This window comes from Orussus abietinus, unplaced genomic scaffold (assembly GCF_000612105.2).
Source record: "Orussus abietinus isolate OABI.00-Male unplaced genomic scaffold, Oabi_2.0 scaffold55, whole genome shotgun sequence".
NCBI classification, from domain to species: Eukaryota; Metazoa; Arthropoda; class Insecta; order Hymenoptera; family Orussidae; genus Orussus; species Orussus abietinus.
This window is the reverse complement of record NW_019394295.1, coordinates 708,338-725,237: the sequence shown is the minus strand read 5'-3', so window position 1 is coordinate 725,237 and position 16,900 is coordinate 708,338. Positions and strand designations below refer to the sequence as shown.

At 37.3% G+C, this 16,900-nt stretch overlaps 4 protein-coding genes across 7 annotated transcripts; 2 read left to right on the top strand and 2 right to left on the bottom strand.

The window, feature by feature from the left end:
- The first annotated feature begins 4,069 nt into the window (after positions 1 to 4,069).
- Positions 4,070 to 8,718, top strand: LOC105694424 (DDB1- and CUL4-associated factor 8). Of its 3 annotated transcripts, none has more exons than XM_012415086.2 (12): positions 4,070 to 5,531; positions 5,641 to 5,787; positions 5,917 to 6,149; positions 6,225 to 6,368; positions 6,473 to 6,696; positions 7,067 to 7,232; positions 7,305 to 7,479; positions 7,571 to 7,701; positions 7,762 to 7,881; positions 7,973 to 8,080; positions 8,161 to 8,281; positions 8,646 to 8,718. In XM_012415086.2, exons 1-11 carry the CDS (start codon positions 4,847 to 4,849, stop codon positions 8,242 to 8,244), a joined length of 2,217 nt encoding a protein of 738 aa, XP_012270509.1. In that variant the 5' UTR covers positions 4,070 to 4,846; the 3' UTR covers positions 8,245 to 8,281; positions 8,646 to 8,718. The 3 variants fall into 3 exon arrangements, with proteins under 3 accessions (XP_012270509.1, XP_012270510.1, XP_012270508.1); XM_012415087.2 differs by lacking the exon at positions 8,646 to 8,718 and having other exon boundaries at positions 4,070 to 4,762; positions 4,826 to 5,531; positions 8,161 to 8,638; XM_012415085.2 differs by lacking the exon at positions 8,646 to 8,718 and having other exon boundaries at positions 4,071 to 5,531; positions 8,161 to 8,638.
- A 69-nt stretch (positions 8,719 to 8,787) lies between these two features.
- On the bottom strand, positions 8,788 to 9,968 carry LOC105694426 (transmembrane protein 147). Its single transcript, XM_012415088.2, has 4 exons — positions 9,751 to 9,968; positions 9,555 to 9,693; positions 9,263 to 9,484; positions 8,788 to 9,187 (listed from the first exon to the last, which is right to left on the bottom strand). Exons 1-4 carry the CDS (start codon positions 9,825 to 9,827, stop codon positions 8,936 to 8,938), a joined length of 690 nt encoding a protein of 229 aa, XP_012270511.1. The 5' UTR covers positions 9,828 to 9,968; the 3' UTR covers positions 8,788 to 8,935.
- A 1,034-nt stretch (positions 9,969 to 11,002) lies between these two features.
- On the top strand, positions 11,003 to 13,598 carry LOC105694421 (inactive peptidyl-prolyl cis-trans isomerase FKBP6). Of its 2 annotated transcripts, none has more exons than XM_012415076.2 (7): positions 11,003 to 11,084; positions 11,481 to 11,538; positions 11,609 to 11,861; positions 11,960 to 12,420; positions 12,507 to 12,695; positions 12,775 to 12,886; positions 13,015 to 13,598. In XM_012415076.2, the coding sequence occupies exons 1-7, from the start codon at positions 11,003 to 11,005 to the stop codon at positions 13,300 to 13,302; spliced, it is 1,443 nt and encodes a 480-aa protein (XP_012270499.1). In that variant the 3' UTR covers positions 13,303 to 13,598. The 2 variants fall into 2 exon arrangements, with proteins under 2 accessions (XP_012270499.1, XP_023290805.1); XM_023435037.1 differs by lacking the exon at positions 11,003 to 11,084 and adding an exon at positions 11,302 to 11,363 and having other exon boundaries at positions 13,015 to 13,302.
- On the bottom strand, positions 13,572 to 15,404 carry LOC105694422 (transient-receptor-potential-like protein). The gene is made up of 5 exons (XM_012415078.2): positions 15,092 to 15,404; positions 14,888 to 15,015; positions 14,663 to 14,811; positions 14,059 to 14,209; positions 13,572 to 13,954 (listed from the first exon to the last, which is right to left on the bottom strand). Exons 1-5 carry the CDS (start codon positions 15,105 to 15,107, stop codon positions 13,745 to 13,747), a joined length of 654 nt encoding a protein of 217 aa, XP_012270501.1. The 5' UTR covers positions 15,108 to 15,404; the 3' UTR covers positions 13,572 to 13,744.
- Positions 15,405 to 16,900: the final 1,496 nt, after the last annotated feature.

Genomic DNA, 16,900 nt, shown 5'->3' with positions numbered 1-16,900 from the left:
TCATTGAACCAAAGAGACATATCTTTGAATGGTGCCAAAATCAAAGAATAATTATTTCACCTAAATAAACTCGAATAAATTGGAATACAATTTATTTCAGTCCAATATTTTTTTTATTTTATTCGTGGAATTAACGAAATATTTCTTTGGCTCAATGGATTTTTTTTCTCTGGGTAGAAATGGGTAATAAAAGCTTGATGAAACTAAGCTCAAGGAGATTTAATATGCTTTCAAATTTGTATTCATTTTATTCAATTACCCCTACGGCTTATTTCGTTGATAATTGTAAGTGAACATTTTTTCGGCACATTAATCCCCCTTTTTGTACAGTGATTTTTTCTTTCCGGGTACAGACTGGGCTGACGATGTTTTTGTGTTTTAGGCAAGTAAGATTATTATCCAAAATGGCGATGAAAGTGATCGACACCTGTCGCCAGAGAACCACGATTTCAATTTTCGATTTAACGAGTAACGAGTCACGAGCCGACTCGAAGCGATCACGTGTTTTTTTTTCGTAAATGTTGTCTCAATTGGCCCGCTATTTCTCAATTGTTCTTTTTTTTTGTTTGCAGGAGATAATTGGAGCTATAGAAGAAGACATTTGAGGGTACTTGCGTTTTCTCACGACCGAGTGTTGTTCATCTATAATATTGTAGACCTTATGAATTTAAATGCCTAATGTACTGTAAATATCGAAAGTATTTTAAGACAATCTGTTCATACAATTCTGGTATTTGTCTCCTGTGTTGTGAATTGCGACTTGCTATGAAAAGGGAAAACATTTCTTTTTCCTATGAGAGGTCATGTTTCCTTTTCTAGTTGATAGAAAGTCAATTACGTACAATTGGCCTGGCAGAGTTGTGATATTTACGGTATCACTTGGGGATTAATTACTAAATTCTGCATATTTCTAGAGCTAAATTTATAAGCCGTTTAAACATTGCGCTACTTACAAATTCAATCGAACGGATTGATGGAGTCCTCGATTTAGTACTCGCTTCATTGAGTAATGTATGCTTCAAATCGGCAGCAAATAGTCATCAATTTTCGATCGAGTGTTGCTTAAATCGTTCCCCGATTTGTAAATAGACACTTTTAATTGAAAAGCATTTAACGATACAGTGATATTTATTTCACGGATTACAAATCGTATCGAAATAAATACTCATCTCAGTTCGCGGGTTCTTTCAATTAGAGTCTTATTTGTTTATTAACACTTTTTCTAATGCTTTTAAACATATTTATAAGGCCTGGCGCCGTGCAGAAATTGTTGTTTGAAACTATTCCTAGAGGAACTTTTAGAAATTTGAAATCCCGGAAGAATCTGTGAGTACCAGAACTACGTGAACGTAATGATATCGGAGGCAACTAACATGAGAGCAATTTATTTAACAGCACGTTCGCGTCTTAAAAATTCATGATATATCTTCAATACAGAACTAGAAATATAAAAAAAATCGGCAAAGTTTATGAAAGAAAATTCGCTCCTACAGAAAATATCATGGTTTTTTGGATCTGAACATTTACAACAGACCGAGAAAAACTATTCGCAATATGTGTACTTTAGTAAAGAAAAAAAATGCACGTAACAAATGAGCTGACATAAAATTTCATAAGATGAACCTTTTTGTTCATCTGCTTAGTCACTCCTTCAGTTTTGTTCCATCATTGTGAATCGCTGGATTTCTTAATCTTTTATGTTCCACAAATGTTCCAAGAATAAAATTGGACTTGGATACAAGTATGCAAATTCGTAGAATTAATTTTTTTTCCCCCGAGGAAGAGATACCGCGGTATTTTGCAATATTATTTACTACCCGAGAGGCACGTAAACGGATATATTTACGTTTGCACTCCGCCCGTGATGTCATGAAAAATTTGAGAAAGCCCAAAGTGGCATAAAGTTGCTGTTGATGATGTGGCAAAATAAATTACGGCACTTGTAAAGTTTAGCTGCAGTTTTGTTCTAATTCATCGTTATCATTTTTTCACTCTCGCAGTGCGTGTCTACGTATATAAATATTTCCAGAAGAAAAATTAATTATTTCCTAAACTTGAACTTAATATTTAAATCATATTGTTTAAATTAGACTTACCATCGAACGACAATACGTACATTGGTATTGCACGTATACCCTCAATTCTTCTTTTATGAAACAATGGCGTGTTTACATCCATTGTACTATGAAAAATATCACCACTTCCTAATAATTTCATTATCATCTTTTCAGTGTATAGAATTTTTATTTGAAAACACTTTTCCTACTCTACCCTAGTGAGTGGAACGAAACTTCCGATGAGAAATTAATGAACAGCGATTATTTAGTTAAATATTTAATTATAACGTTTGTGGGTTCGCTGCTATTAAAAATGGTGTCAACTTAAATCTGTGGTAACTGTCAATATATATAACGAAATAAATGTTTCGTTGATTAACTTTCACGCGTTTTTATACATCATATCATTCACATGCACAAGAAAATTTGTTCGATTTCTATTCTAAGCACAATATCTGCATGAAGTACAATCGCGATTGAGGCGATTGATAATAAAACCAGACCTACAGATGCACGTCCGTATATAAGCTACTTTATTTGCTAAATCTCAAAATGTAATACATACCATTTTTACGTATGTAAATCTGTACATGTGGTGGAACGATAAGTCGGCAACATTACGCGATGCAGCGATAGCAGTCACATTGCACTTGCTTAAAAAAACAGTTTAGAAGTACTTCTAATTTTAAACATTAATTTAGTAGGTACATTATAAACAAATACAACAACTTATGAAAAGATATCAGGAAATATTTACTCATGACTTCGTTACCTGAAAACTTATAGCCTTTTAATACATTAACTAAATAGTAAATAGTGCGTGTAAGAAGGATTTGTTAAGGGGATGTGAAAGTAGCATCTGAAGAGTCAATCGTTCATGAAACTTTTCTCTGAACTAAGAATGCTGAATCGTTTCAAACTCTATAACGTGATTGTGGAGACTGTAAGGAAGGTCCTGACACTCATTAAATTTCATTTTTCATAACAAATTTTACAAATATCTATCAACAAATTTGTAGAAAATTAAAATTTCATGAGTTTCAGGACCTTCCTTATACCTTCCATATTTATATTGGATAGTTTGAATCGATTCAGTACATCCACTTTGGAGAAAAGTTTCATGAACGAGTACTCTTTAACGCCACTTTCACATTACCTTAATCTACACTTGTAAGAAATATTCTGTACAATTTGCATTTCGCCTTACATAATCGCTTTTCGTACATCTTATAAAGATACCTATACCACATATTGCAGTTTACCTTGACTCGCACCATTATTGAGTGCCAATTTTACCGCCGGTTTCCAAGATGGTGTCAAGGGCCTCGAAAAATAAAATAATATATAGCTTTCTCGGGCGATCGGCGTCGCAGACATGGCGAAGATATTTTCGTCCAGGCATCTGGTAATGGGAATGGGATAGCTCTGCCGTTTTACCAATGTTTGAAAGTCGATGTTTGTCGAGGGTGCGGTTTCTGCTGATTAGGCGAATTGACCTGTAAATGAAAATCGATATATCAGTCGGCCTTAACAAGATGCAAAAGGTCAAACGATAGCGCCGAGGAGGTCACTTCAAACGGTTTGGGGATTTTAATGAGCTTTAAACATATTAATCGATTAATCTCCAAACCGTTTAAAGTGACCTCCCCGGTGCTATCGTTTTAATATATTGTACTATTATCGACATGTTATTGCATTCTAAAAATAACGCTTCAAACTCTTAATACAATTCAGAGATGGGGCTACGGTTTGATATTTCAGGTTGGTATGTCAACTTGGTGTAACTGGCAGGTGGCGATGTGACACTTGTGGCATTCGATGTCTCAAGTAACCGGTTTGAATCAGAGATGGCGCCATGTCCTTCGTCCTATGTTTGAAACGATGCCTCGGGTACCAGAGGCATCCGCAGGAATAACCGCGCTCGTGTCGCAAAAATTTGATAGCTGTGTCCCCTTGGGCCTGGCTACTCTCATCTTCTCTCTGCTGCTATTATCGCTACTTCATGGTAATCACATGCGAAACGCCATCATTTTTCCTAAAATTCTCTCTTGACACAGATAAAAGAAAGAAACTAATTAAAATACTAACCAGAGCACATGAACGGACAGTTTGAAATTAACAATATAGTCCACCATAAAATTCCGGCGTACTGAAGACCATGATGAAATTCTGCCAAAGCAGTATGAATAGTTTGAAAGGGAAGTTTTCCGAGGGTAAAAAAAAGAAGGGGGTGAAGGGGGTCTCCGAGAGGAGTCGCGGCCATATTGAATTGAGTAACGCAAGCACGAGGCGACGCCATTATCAGAGGAAATCCAAGATTAAAAGACAACGGAAGACACCGGAAAAGGTTCAAAGAGACCAGAGGAGGGGCAGAAACCCTAAACCATTGGTCCGGACCTGAAGTAGTCGGACCGAAATCCACATAGAAACAGAAACAGAATAGCAATACTTTTGATAATTGTACGGTTTTAACCGTCTTCGAAAAGGGGTTAAAAAAATGTCAGTTCGCCGTTTGAGTGTAATAACATAATGTTATTGCGTTTCTCTGTCGATTGCGTACGGTCCATGTAATCCATTCTTCGATTTTCATTTTGATCCACGAAGTTGTTATATGACTGTTTAATTTAATTATTTTCTATAACCAGTTTGCAGTTTAACATTGAGTTAAACGCGACTGGTAATCATTGGCTGAAAATGTTGAACAGGTATGCACAGTGATCGAATTCACTGGGTGAAAATCTGGAGCATTAGTTATATTTGCATTGTAGAATTTAAGACAAGGAAAACAGATGGCAAATGTGTTCATCAGAGAAGACAGTTGTAAAGAAATTGAAAGTGTCGTGATGGAGGAATTTAAAGGGCAAAACAGTATTGAGCCACTCTTAAATTGTAGTCATGCCAAGGATAAAGATGTTAATGATCAGAGGGAAAAAAGTCAAGCAGAGACTATAGGAATTATCACAGAATTGGAACATCTGAGCAATCATTTAAATGGCGCAGAGGGAAGCACTGGGGCACAAGAAAAGGATCCATGTTCAAGTAAATTTCAAAATGAGAAATGCACGAGCGCTGTAGAGGAATCGAATAATGTTTTGGTACCAAAGGAAGAAAATGATAACACCGGTGTAAGTATCAGCAAAGATGGTACTTGTATGTTATCTAGTGAGAAAATTGAGTGTCGTGCAAGTGGAAGTAAAGATGGTGATGCGCAAGCTAATCGAGGTCAAAGAAATGAGACTCCTAATTCAACTACGAGCACTGAGAACAATGGACAGGAACACTCAAGTAATCAGAACGAGAAGAATGAATCGTTGAATAATTCAGCTTTTGTGGATACCGATGGCAATACATCCAAATTTAATAAATTAAAGTCTACGGTAAAGAGTCGTAATTATCGTGATAAGAAAAACATGAGTGACATGAGCGATGATGTTGATGAAATGGTTGTCGATGATTCAGCCTCGGAGGAAGAAGGTAACCATTATGATGATAAAAATTAAGAAATCTTATGATCCTGTGATGTTAAATACAAGGGACCATTTTTGGACACGTTTAATTGTGAGAATTAATATTTTTACCTCAGCTTCAGAGAATTCAGAAGCAGAGGGCAATCAAATGGTAAACGTTTGTGATGAAAATGATGTTAACATGGATGGGGCAGAAGATCCTGTATCTGATGCCGAAACAGCTAGAAATGGTGATAGAAATGAGGAGCAACAAGAGCAAGAAGGTAATAGCTTGGATCAAAGTATCCATTTCCTTCAAAATTTAGCAGCATATATTTTAGTAAATGAACCAACTTTTAGTTCTTTCATCCTGTTAATCATTTTATTTTGTTCCTGCATTTTTTAATATTTAGATGAAGATGACTCCAATTCCTGGAGCACTTGTGAAATGGAAGATGAAATATATTCTGACATCGAGGATGTGAAGAAAGTACTGGATAAAGAAAAGCCAAAAGAACAATATCGTGTTATTCCAGAATTTGTCAATCGACAGATGGGATTGAATCCATTCTTTGAACGTCGTTTTTATGGATCGATTCATGTTGTGCAACACCTAGAATTAATGTACAAGCTCAATAAGCATCAGGTTGACAACACTGAAGTTTTATTTAATATCGTTGCATATCTGGATGAAACATTGTATGATTTTATTTAATTTTAGGGTTGCGTAAATGCCTTAGATTTCAATGCAAAAGGAAATTTGCTAGTCAGTGGATCCGATGACTTGAAAATCAACATTTGGGATTGGGCAATTGGAAAAGATCGGTATAGTTTTGACAGTGGTCATCGAAACAATATATTCCAGGTTCCAATTTTTATTTTACTTCAACTCGATGGTTAATTTTTAATTAAATTTTTATTGTCAATTTGAGGAAAGTAACTAGATTAAGTGATTTTTATATCTTATAGGCAAAATGGATGCCACTTGAACCAGAGTACTTTATAGCAACAAGCGGAAGAGACAGACAGATTCGTTTACTGGATATTCGTAGGGGTACATCTCGTAAACTAGGATCTCATTGCAAGCCATGTCATAAGCTTGCCGTTCATCCGGAAACCCCTCATTTGATACTCTCTGCTGGAGAAGATGGAAAGATATTGTCATTCGACATACGTCAAGAACAACCTACTCTGTAAACCACTTAATTCAATTTAATTTATCTTAATAGCTTAGGTGATCGGTCAATTTCAAGTGACAAATGCAAAGATAGTATATATTCAATAAATTAGATTTTTCAGATGCTATAGTGATGAAGTGAAGTTCCAGGATCATCTAATTTATGTTTATAGATATCTTTAGAAAACTAGTAATCAAGCTTTTATTTTGACAACTATCATTTATTTTTCTCGGTTTTTATAAATTGTTGAAATGTTATTAATCAAATAAAAAAATTAAATTGAATATTATTAAAAAAACAAGTTAAGAGATGCAAAGTGAGAAGGAATTGCAACTTCCGTACACATAATCATTGGTACACCTATTAATTTTTGACTTTGTTACAGAGTAACGATAGTCCGAGACAACATAAAAGTAGTACGTCTGTTTAGTATACATTCGCATCCGTTAGACAGTAATCAATTCTGTGTTGGTGGCCAGTCGGCGTTTGTCTCTATTTATGACAGACGAAAATCACTTGCACCTGTTTCTGACGTAAGACCAAATCATTTGGTAAGCAATAACTGAAATCACTTGATAGGTCGTATTTTTTGTCCTTTAATTCACCTTTAAATTTTGTTGCAGATAAATTGTGCCAGGAAGGACTGTGCACATGTAACATGCGCAGTTTATAATTACAATGGATCCGAGATTCTTGCATCCTACAATAATGAAGATATTTATTTATTCAATACTAGTTCATTACATCCTGTTATTGATTATGTTTATAGATACAAAGGCCACAGGAACTGTGCAACCGGTAAGCTAAATGGTCCAGACATTACTATGAAATGATTTGCTTTGTATCTGTCTGGAGAATCAGTGACTAAATCTGGCTTACGATGTGGTAGTGAAGGGAGTAAATTACTTTGGTCCAAAAAGTGAATTTATCATTTCTGGATCGGATTGTGGAAACGTTTTCATGTGGGAAAAACATACGGAAGCAATTGCACAGTGGATGTCTGCCGATGAAGAAGGAGCGGTAAGCATCTATTTATACTAAATATGGCAAATGTATTGTTTGACGAGTGTTATGTTGCAGGTAAATTGTTTGGTGACACACCCTCGTGTTCCTATTTTGGCTACCAGCGGTTTGGACTATGATGTAAAGATATGGATCCCTTCCAACGAATCTCCATCCAGCATGCAGGATTTAAAAGTAGTAAGTTTTAAATAATGTGCGAATGATGAGTAATTTATTGAGTGATTACATATTTAAGGTTAGTTAATGTAACGTAATGTCTTATTTTCAGAATCATATACATAATATTAGAAGAAGAACTGAGGAGAGAGATCGGAGACGTATTCAGTATAATATGCAATGGCTGCGCATGAGACAATACAGCGAAGCAATAAGAGAGGTACGCAATTTATTATTTTTATTAAAATTCAATTCAACTTTGAGGAATTCTTAAATAACGTTATAAAGTATATCTCACAGGTACGGCAAAGGAGTCGTTGGAGGTTTAGAAATGAAGATGAAGATGAAAGCGAAGAAGATACATCAACCGAAGACGACTTGTAAAGTCACAGTTAAAACCAGTCACGTGTTGATTGTGCAGGTAGGACAATGTGTTCCCTGTCTTAAATAAAACCTTCGCCATTATACTTTCATACAAACTATTGGTCGATATAATTTACAATATTGTCACAGCTGAAACTAAATCCTGAAGAGTTGAACAAGTTTTACGGTGTATTTGTACAGTAGATATAACGTTTCTACTTATTAACCGGAAATAGAAGCTAAAAGTTCTAAACAATAACAGGCAGTGTTTTGTGCATTGTAGTCAATCTCATCAAGCGAATTGTATGCCAGCTTCGATGATAAATTGATTAATTTCGTTGAAGTAAAAGATTATTCAGGTAGCATATACTGTTAATAAGAAAAAAGGAAAATAAATTATAATTTTACTTGTTAATTTGCAGGTTTTAGATTATTTAAAGTGTGGTGGAAAACAATGTAAATATATATGATAATACATAATATGAGAGCCTCAAACATGATAGTCTTTTATTTTGTACTTAACGTTATTCATTTCTAAAAAAAGGGAGAAGCATGTATTCTGAATTATTTTAAGTATGAATAATATATTTTTATGGCATTTGTAAATTCATACCATTTGAAGACAATGGAAACAGTCATACATTTTCATTCATTACTATACTTTACATTTGTATAGTCTATGTGTACAATAAACCTTTAGAGAATGCATACCTTAAAAGATACCAATGGAATGGGCTAAATCTGCATAAATATGTAGCGTAGTTGCTCCCATGATAAGAGTTGCAAATGCTTTAACTAACAATGTTGTCCAAGGACTAACTAGGAAGAAAGATATAAATATTTCAATAATAAATAACCTATAAACTGTAAGGAGAAGCATTCCGATTACAATTGGTACAAGTCCACGATATAAATCGTGCCTGGACCAAAGCCATACCAAGGTTGCAGTATTGATATGTTGAACCTGTAAGCGTGATTTAGTAATTAATCACTTTAGAAATTTCGGTGTAATTTAGTAAGACTAGTGATATGGTCATACCAAATTAATGTTAGATTCTAAACTCTTTTGAATGTATTTCCAATCAAATTCTGCTCCTCGAGCTCCGATCCACAATAACAAGAATCTGGTAAGGAGTACTTCCGCTCCTGCCCATCCTATTCCAGCCATCAGCACCTTCGCGTGTCCTTTGCCAGGGATACCATTTAATACTAATAATATTCCCACTAGATCTGCGAAATCTATAGAAGATTTTAGGAATTCCTGTAAAAAGTAATATCAAAAAATAAATAAGCTACCTTACTTGGAATCCTGCGGGGTAAGATTTACTTACTCCAAAGATATCAAAGCCTTCTTGCCCAACATTATCAGCGGTAGGAAAGAACGTTGCTAAAGCTAACATTTTTACAAGCTGAGTAAAAATATAAATCCCTCCTGCTTGGATGCATTTCCAGAAAGCGCCATACTCTGATCTAAAATAACGTTACAAAATTAGCTTAAATCTTGTTTCATGTTTTTTCAATACTTACAGCCCTGAACATTTGTATGTTAGATAATACGGTACATAAACTAGCGCCAAGCAATTTCCAAAATGATATAATGTCATTTTTCTATGTGATAATTTTCATTCAATCAATCAGGTTTCCTTCCATTTAATTCTGTGACAAACTTCGACTTCATAAACACTTGCAGGTTATTAAAAGTTAGGTTATGAAACTGAATTAGGCTGATATTTCATTAGAGATTGAGCGAGCAGCGACGGAGCGACGAAGCACGACTATGAGGTTCTGATTGGCTGCAGAGAAATTACATAATCGGGGAATTCCATCGTACGTTTTCTGCAACCAATCATAACATCTTATTTTCTCTTTGTCGCTGTAGCGCTAATGAAATATCGACCTAATCAGGGTTGTACAATGACGCGTTATTCTAGGTTTTTTACGTAAAATTTAAGTAAAATATGTAATAGATTGCGGTCAGATATGAGTTGGGATATTGCTCACAAGCTTGGTTGCACAATCGCGTTCTGTGCTACCTTCGGTGGAGAATGCGACCTGTTCGCGTATTTGCCACCTAATACTCCCCAGTGGCGGCTCAACTCAGGGAGCCTCTTCATCGAGATTGCACGAGCCCCCACCAGAAATGTGTTGCCCCGCCACTGAGGGGAAATAAAGTGTTGTTTTCAAATTGAGTTTTCAATTTTTTTTATTTGATCAGATTTAGTTTTGAATTTTATTTGGTTAGATGAAAATAGAAAATTGTAGATTTTCATAAATGTCAGCGGGTAACTGCTTCTCGGCTCTACGCTAGCTCAACCAAACCAGACTGGACTCTACCTGCTACGTTTACCGACGTATCGCGTCTGTCGATGCCTCAGCTACCGCGAGGGCAGCACCGCGCAATAGTTTTGAAGTAGGAGGCTTGGCTACTCTTATCAGAGATGAGTTGGGGGATAGCTCACGGGCAGGATCGTGCGATCGCATCCTGTGCTGCCCTCTGGTTTCGTACGTTAGCTTTCACCGTTTTTTGCCTCCAAGGGCGGCGCAACGAATTTCTGATAGGAGCTCGCGCATTCGCGATGGCGGTACCATCTACCAGTCGCCGTTGGCGGCTCACGTACTCGTGATGGTAATACCATGCGGCAGTTGACGGTGGTGGCTTACCTACGCTTACCAACACTGCTCGCTTTTGATGGTAAGGGAAGAACATTCGTAACGCTCCATTTGACTTTATCTACTTATCTACTACTATTAAGTACATTGTTGCCTCGAAGTCGACGTGATGCGGAATTTTGGCATCGCGAGAACGGGAGCTCCTATCAGAAATTCGTTGCGCCGCCCTTGGGGGCAAAAAACGGTGAAAGGTAACGTACGAAACCAGAGGACAGCACAGGATGCGATCGCACGATCCTGCCCGTGAGCTATCTCCCAACTCATCTCTGATTCTAAAAATCGATTCTTTCACGTAAAGAATCGATTCTTTCACCAAAAGAATCGATTTTTTCACCAAAAGAATCGATTCTTAAAATCGATTCTGTCACCAAAAGAATCGATTCTTAAAATCGATTCTGTCACCAAAAGAATCGATTTTTTAACGAATCGAATCGGAATCAAACATCCCTAATTCACATTTGAGTTCAACGGTAAGGTCTCGTGGCGGAACTATTAAATTTCGTATCGGCATTCTTTGTTCATTTACATCTTTTTAAAGCAAAGTAAAAGGTTATTAAAGCATTAGGATATATTTATGCGGTATTTAGGGCTTAAGACGATCACAATGGCTAAATGTGTGAACGCACTGGAAGGCTTCACGCTCAGGTAACAATTATGCATGATGTGCATTTTGTCGATTTTAGGGCTCTAAGTAAAGTGAGTTATTTCTTTCCAGAGATCTTCTGTCCGAAAATGGACTTACATTGGAGATTAATGAAGATTATTATCAAGGGGAAGACGTTGATGAGTACGATTTCAAGAATGGAGTGAGGTTAGGTAATGAAGAAATGCTTAGAATTTTGAACATGGATGACTTTGGCGGGGAAGTGGAGCTTGACGAAAACAGTGAAGCAGAAGTCGTCATGCCTTATGACTTAAATTTTGAGGATCTTAAAACTAAAATGACAGATATTACAAAAACTGGGCAGGTAACGTATGTTTACTTAGGTGAACGTTACATGGTTTGCTGCTAAAGTTCTATAATGCTTTACCGATACTTAATCTCTCTGGTTCTTTTATTATTTAGGTTTTGAAGCTGGTCAAGAAAGAAGGTGTCGGAGAAACCATGCCTTATAATTCACAAGTGACGGTACATTACATAGGATATTTAGAGCATCAAGATGATCCATTTGATTCGACATATATTCGAGGCAAACCAGCAGTACTTCGTTTGAATGAAGGACAGCTCTTACCAGGCTTGGAGATTGCCATTGCAAGCATGAAAAAACATGAAACGTCCCTTTTTCTTATTCAACCTAGTTTAGCATATATGGAACTGGGATGTATGCCTCTTGTACCACCAAACTCGGAAGTTTTGTTTGCCATTAAGCTGCTTGACTATCTTGACAATGGTTCAGCCGATACTGCAGAGAATTTAAATATTGAGGAAGGGCGTACATTTTCTAAGATCATTAAACGAGTACAAGATCTACTCGTTATTGCTAAGGATAACTTTGGAAGACGGAAGTACAGGCAGGCGATAAGAGAGTAAGTATTTAATAGTTTCTTGTAAAACTAAAGAAAATTGAATTGCTAAGATTAGAAAAAGTAAGGTGTACCATTATTTTAATCAGGTACAAGAAAGCAGCAAATTGGCTGGAAGATGCGCAATTAGAGAACGAAGAAGAAGAACGAGAAATGAAGAAAGTGCTTACAAGGGTGTATGGAAATCTTGCAGTTTGTTATAATATAGAGAACATGCCCCGTCAAGCTTGTTCAGCTTGCAACAGAGTTCCTTTCAAAACCGCCAAGACCTATTTCAAGTAAACAATTTTGTTTTATTAGTTTGTAGATTTTATATATCCTTTATAAAAATAATCTTTATAATTATTATCATTTCAGTCATGGAAGGGCACTGCTACTAATGGGAGAGTTTACAGATGCAATGAAACAATTGCAAATCGCTCACAAAATGGAACCAAGTAACAAAGAAACAATTAAGGAGATTAAAGTGGTACGTTAACGTATTGCATAACTGTTAATTAAATAGGATTTCATTTACATACTTGTATTAATGTATTAGAGGGTTATTTCGTTGATAAAAAGGTTATCTGAATGTATCTAAGACTAACTATTTTTCAGACTAATGAAAAGCAGAAGAAATATTTGGATATGGAGAAACGTTTATGGTCAAATTGCTTGAAGAACTCCAAGGAAAACACGGTCACTGATGGGTTCAGTAAAATTGCCAAAGAATTTTGTGACGCGTTTGCTAATGATTCCAGTCTCTTGAGACAACCATTACCGGAAGGATTAACTCCTTCGGAGGAATCATGCATGCGAGAACAAGCTGCATTAGCTGGTCTATCGGTTACGCTGCACACAAGATATGGCAAGGAAGTCGTATACTTAAGTAAACCACAGTATTAAAAAAAATAGAGTTAACTAAGTAAATCAGCGGAAAGAAAGATATGTTAATGTAACTTTTATTACAAGGAATGCATTTATTGTTGCACAAGTCAAGTATGTCTAAGATAAATTACGAAGATATATATTTGTTTGTAATAAAAATACCAAAACTTACGTTACATAGGAAACATTAAAGATAAGTTATGTTAGTTTACTTCACAAAGTGTACAAGTATGCATTTATTTCCGCGTAAGCTGGACAATTGCAAAATACACGAAGTTACGAACACGTTTTTTAAAATAAAGATAGAGCTTTTATTACCTATGTACTTTTATTGTACATATACTTTCATTACTCGGAGAGATCATTCACTCAATGACTGCTTTAAATTGCAAATATGTTTATTCATAATGAAGATTTTTTAAGAGAATAAGTCCACTTTGGCAAGAACACGCCTATTCGGTCAAACTGTACCGTTGGTTTCATCTGCAGCCGGTTTCTCCACTTCGTCGCCAAACCGCATCCTGTACTTTTTTCGGACAATTTCCCAGTCAACAACAGTTTCAATTCGCGGAATAGCAGCAATGGACCTTTGGCTTCCGACAGGACTCGTTTTCCGCAACAACGAGGTCGCCATGCTTGTTTTTCGTCGAGTAGGGAAAACTTTATTACTCTGAAAAAGAGAAATTGAAAGAAATTGCTTTTACTCTTCAAGTGACGCTTAAATAAATTCAGTTTTCAAACGTGGTGGTATAAGTTTTTCTATGAATAACTTACTCGAGCTACGGTACCCTTTACTGGATAGTGTTGAACCTCCAAACCATCCACCACCGAATATTTCTTTTTACCACTCCTTCTTCGACAAATTTTGAATAAGAACGAGATCCACGTGGTTACGAGATTAAACGGCGATGGCGCTGTACGCGTTCTAGGCAAGAAAACATGTACAAACATGTGTTTAAAATATTTGCAACGAGAAATGAGTACTTTATAAGTATACCTATGCCTTTGTAGGATCTATTAACTTTGTAACATATTTTCAAATAAAATATGTTATAAATTTAGTGCATACTTGTACCTCATAGTAAAATTTACTTAGAAAACGGCTTATGTAAATGATCATAAAACGAAATGCTTATCAAGAACAACTATATAAACAATGCCCTAAGTGACGTTCGCATATCAAATTTATAATTGTTCTATACAATTGCACAATATTGTAACGTGATATGAGATTACAAGTTTATTCAGAATTTCATAGAAAAACATACGCTAATTCACTATCGAGGCATCAAATGTAATTGATTAAATGTGTCTAAATTTTATGAATCTCTTCAATAGTGTAAGGATTGCATCCGGTTACTAACAGACCCTGACTTACTTCTGCATCTTCCGGATGAGTCTACTCAGCCCGAACTTCCATTCGATGTCACTCTGCGACTGAATGCTCTGATAAGTGTCCGTCATCATTGCGATGAGTAGATTGATCAAGACAATAACGCTGACCAGCATGTAGAGCGAAAACGACACCTGATCAGAGGGAAACAAAATTTCTTTTAATAATTTCTTTGCGGAACAGTCGAATTTTTAGGTTAACACTCCGTACCTTAAACAAATATACCGTCCAAAGGGGCTGCTTGTTTCGGCGCAACGAGACGGTGAAATCGTCCGTGTCCTTTTGGCCAAAAATGGCGAAGAAAAGCTTCTCGCCGACATCGATTGGACTGGCGATCACTGGAAGAATCACGAGAAAAATGAACAATTGTGTCTACGTAACGGGCAGCTGTTTGATCGACATTAGAGCAGTCACCGATCGATAATCGCATCAGAGTTTAGCGACAATGAGCACATTCGTGAGCCGCAATAATGGATTTCGTGCCGATCGGATATTTCACCGATATTGCCCCCCCGATATTACAGGGTCTTGCTTTACAATCATTGTGTTGGATTAATGGCGAATAAAGCTAAGGAGTTGAAATTATATCCAAATAAAGGTATAAAATCAATGCAAAGGCGACGCCATGATTAGGTCAGTTTCACCAGGTAAGAGATGGATTGGAAAATAATTATAATTTTTAGATACCTAATTGATGTAAATAAGAATTACAACAAGAAACATTTCTATTTTCAGGAGATATTGACATTTGCCAACGAAACGGATCAAGGGCAAGCATAAAACTTTAAAGTCAACCGAATATGCAAAAAAAATAACAAAAATCCTCATTTTTGCACAGTATTATCTATGACTAGACATACACCTCAAATATGTTAAGGGTACATCGGCAATAAATTGTTTGATTCGTCACGACACTAATTAGAAACGCCATTCAAAATTCGCCTAAAAGTTGTCAGCATGTAACGTCAAATGTTTAAGGCGTTGAGAAAGTGACGTCAGTGGTCTCGTTTATGAGACTCTTCTCTGAACTGAGGGTACCAAAAAGTTTAAAACTTTGCAGCGTGAATTTGAAGGCTATAAGAAAAGTCCTGACAGTCATGAAATTTCAATTTTAAAAAAATTTGTAGACGTTTCAACTTTTTTTTATAAAGAATGGAACTTCCTGGGTGTCAGGACCTCCCTTATAGTCTGCATATTCACATTGTAAAGTTTGAAACGAGTCAGTTGTCCCGGTTCGGAGAAAAGTTTCATAAAAGATTGGCCTCTTGGAAGCCACTAGCACAACCCTTTAACGGCAACTCCAGTCAATAAAAACATCCGTTATTTGCTAAACGCTCCGTTGCGAGGACCGTCCTTGAAGTGCCAGAGATCCAATAACTCACGCCTCCACCCATTCCTTACCGCGGAGCGCATGCTGGGGATGAAGATACATAAAACTGAAAGAAACTCCACTATATGGTGCCTAACTAAAACTAAAAACGCATTGACCGGTTATAAGTGAAGGGTGAAAGGACTAACCGTGGGTACGTTGGGGCGATGGTGGCTCGCACCTACTGGAACGGGTCTAAAGTCATCTTAATCAGCTTATCGGCCCGTCGGCCGCTTAAGGTACACGGAGGCGAGGAGATTCGACCTCGAGATACATTCACGGAAGATGTGTGGTAGGTTAGGTTAGGTTAGGTTGTGAACGGGGGAAGACCGTGTCGTCCGGTCACTTCCCGCCCACCAGGGGATCGGTCGGCAAGGTCATTGCCCGCAGAGGAGCGTCTTCAAAGATGGCCGCCGTCGTTACGGTTTCGGTCTCGGAGCCCTCTTTGGGCCCGTCCGCGGGTTTTTCAGACTCCTGGCCGACGAGCTCTCTGTACTTCCTCCTGACGACGTCCCAGTCGACCACGTTGTCGATCCTGACGGCGTTGCCGAAAGACAGCTGGCTGCCCAGAGGACTCAAGTGCACCACCGAGAGTGCGACGCTGTCCTTGTGCGCCACCTGGCTCTTCCTCATTTTGGAGAGCCATTTGGCGCCCATCTTGGAGCGCGCCGACATCCGGCCCGCCGCCCGCAGGCCCATTATGTCCACCAGCGATGGTCGCTGCTTCTTGGCCGCGCGCTTCTTGCAGACTTTGCAGAGGTACGTCATCCAGCTGGTCAGCAAGTTCAGCGGGGATGGCGCCGTGGTTGTCCTGCGACATACCCACACGGCTCTGTGACTCTGCTGCGATGTCG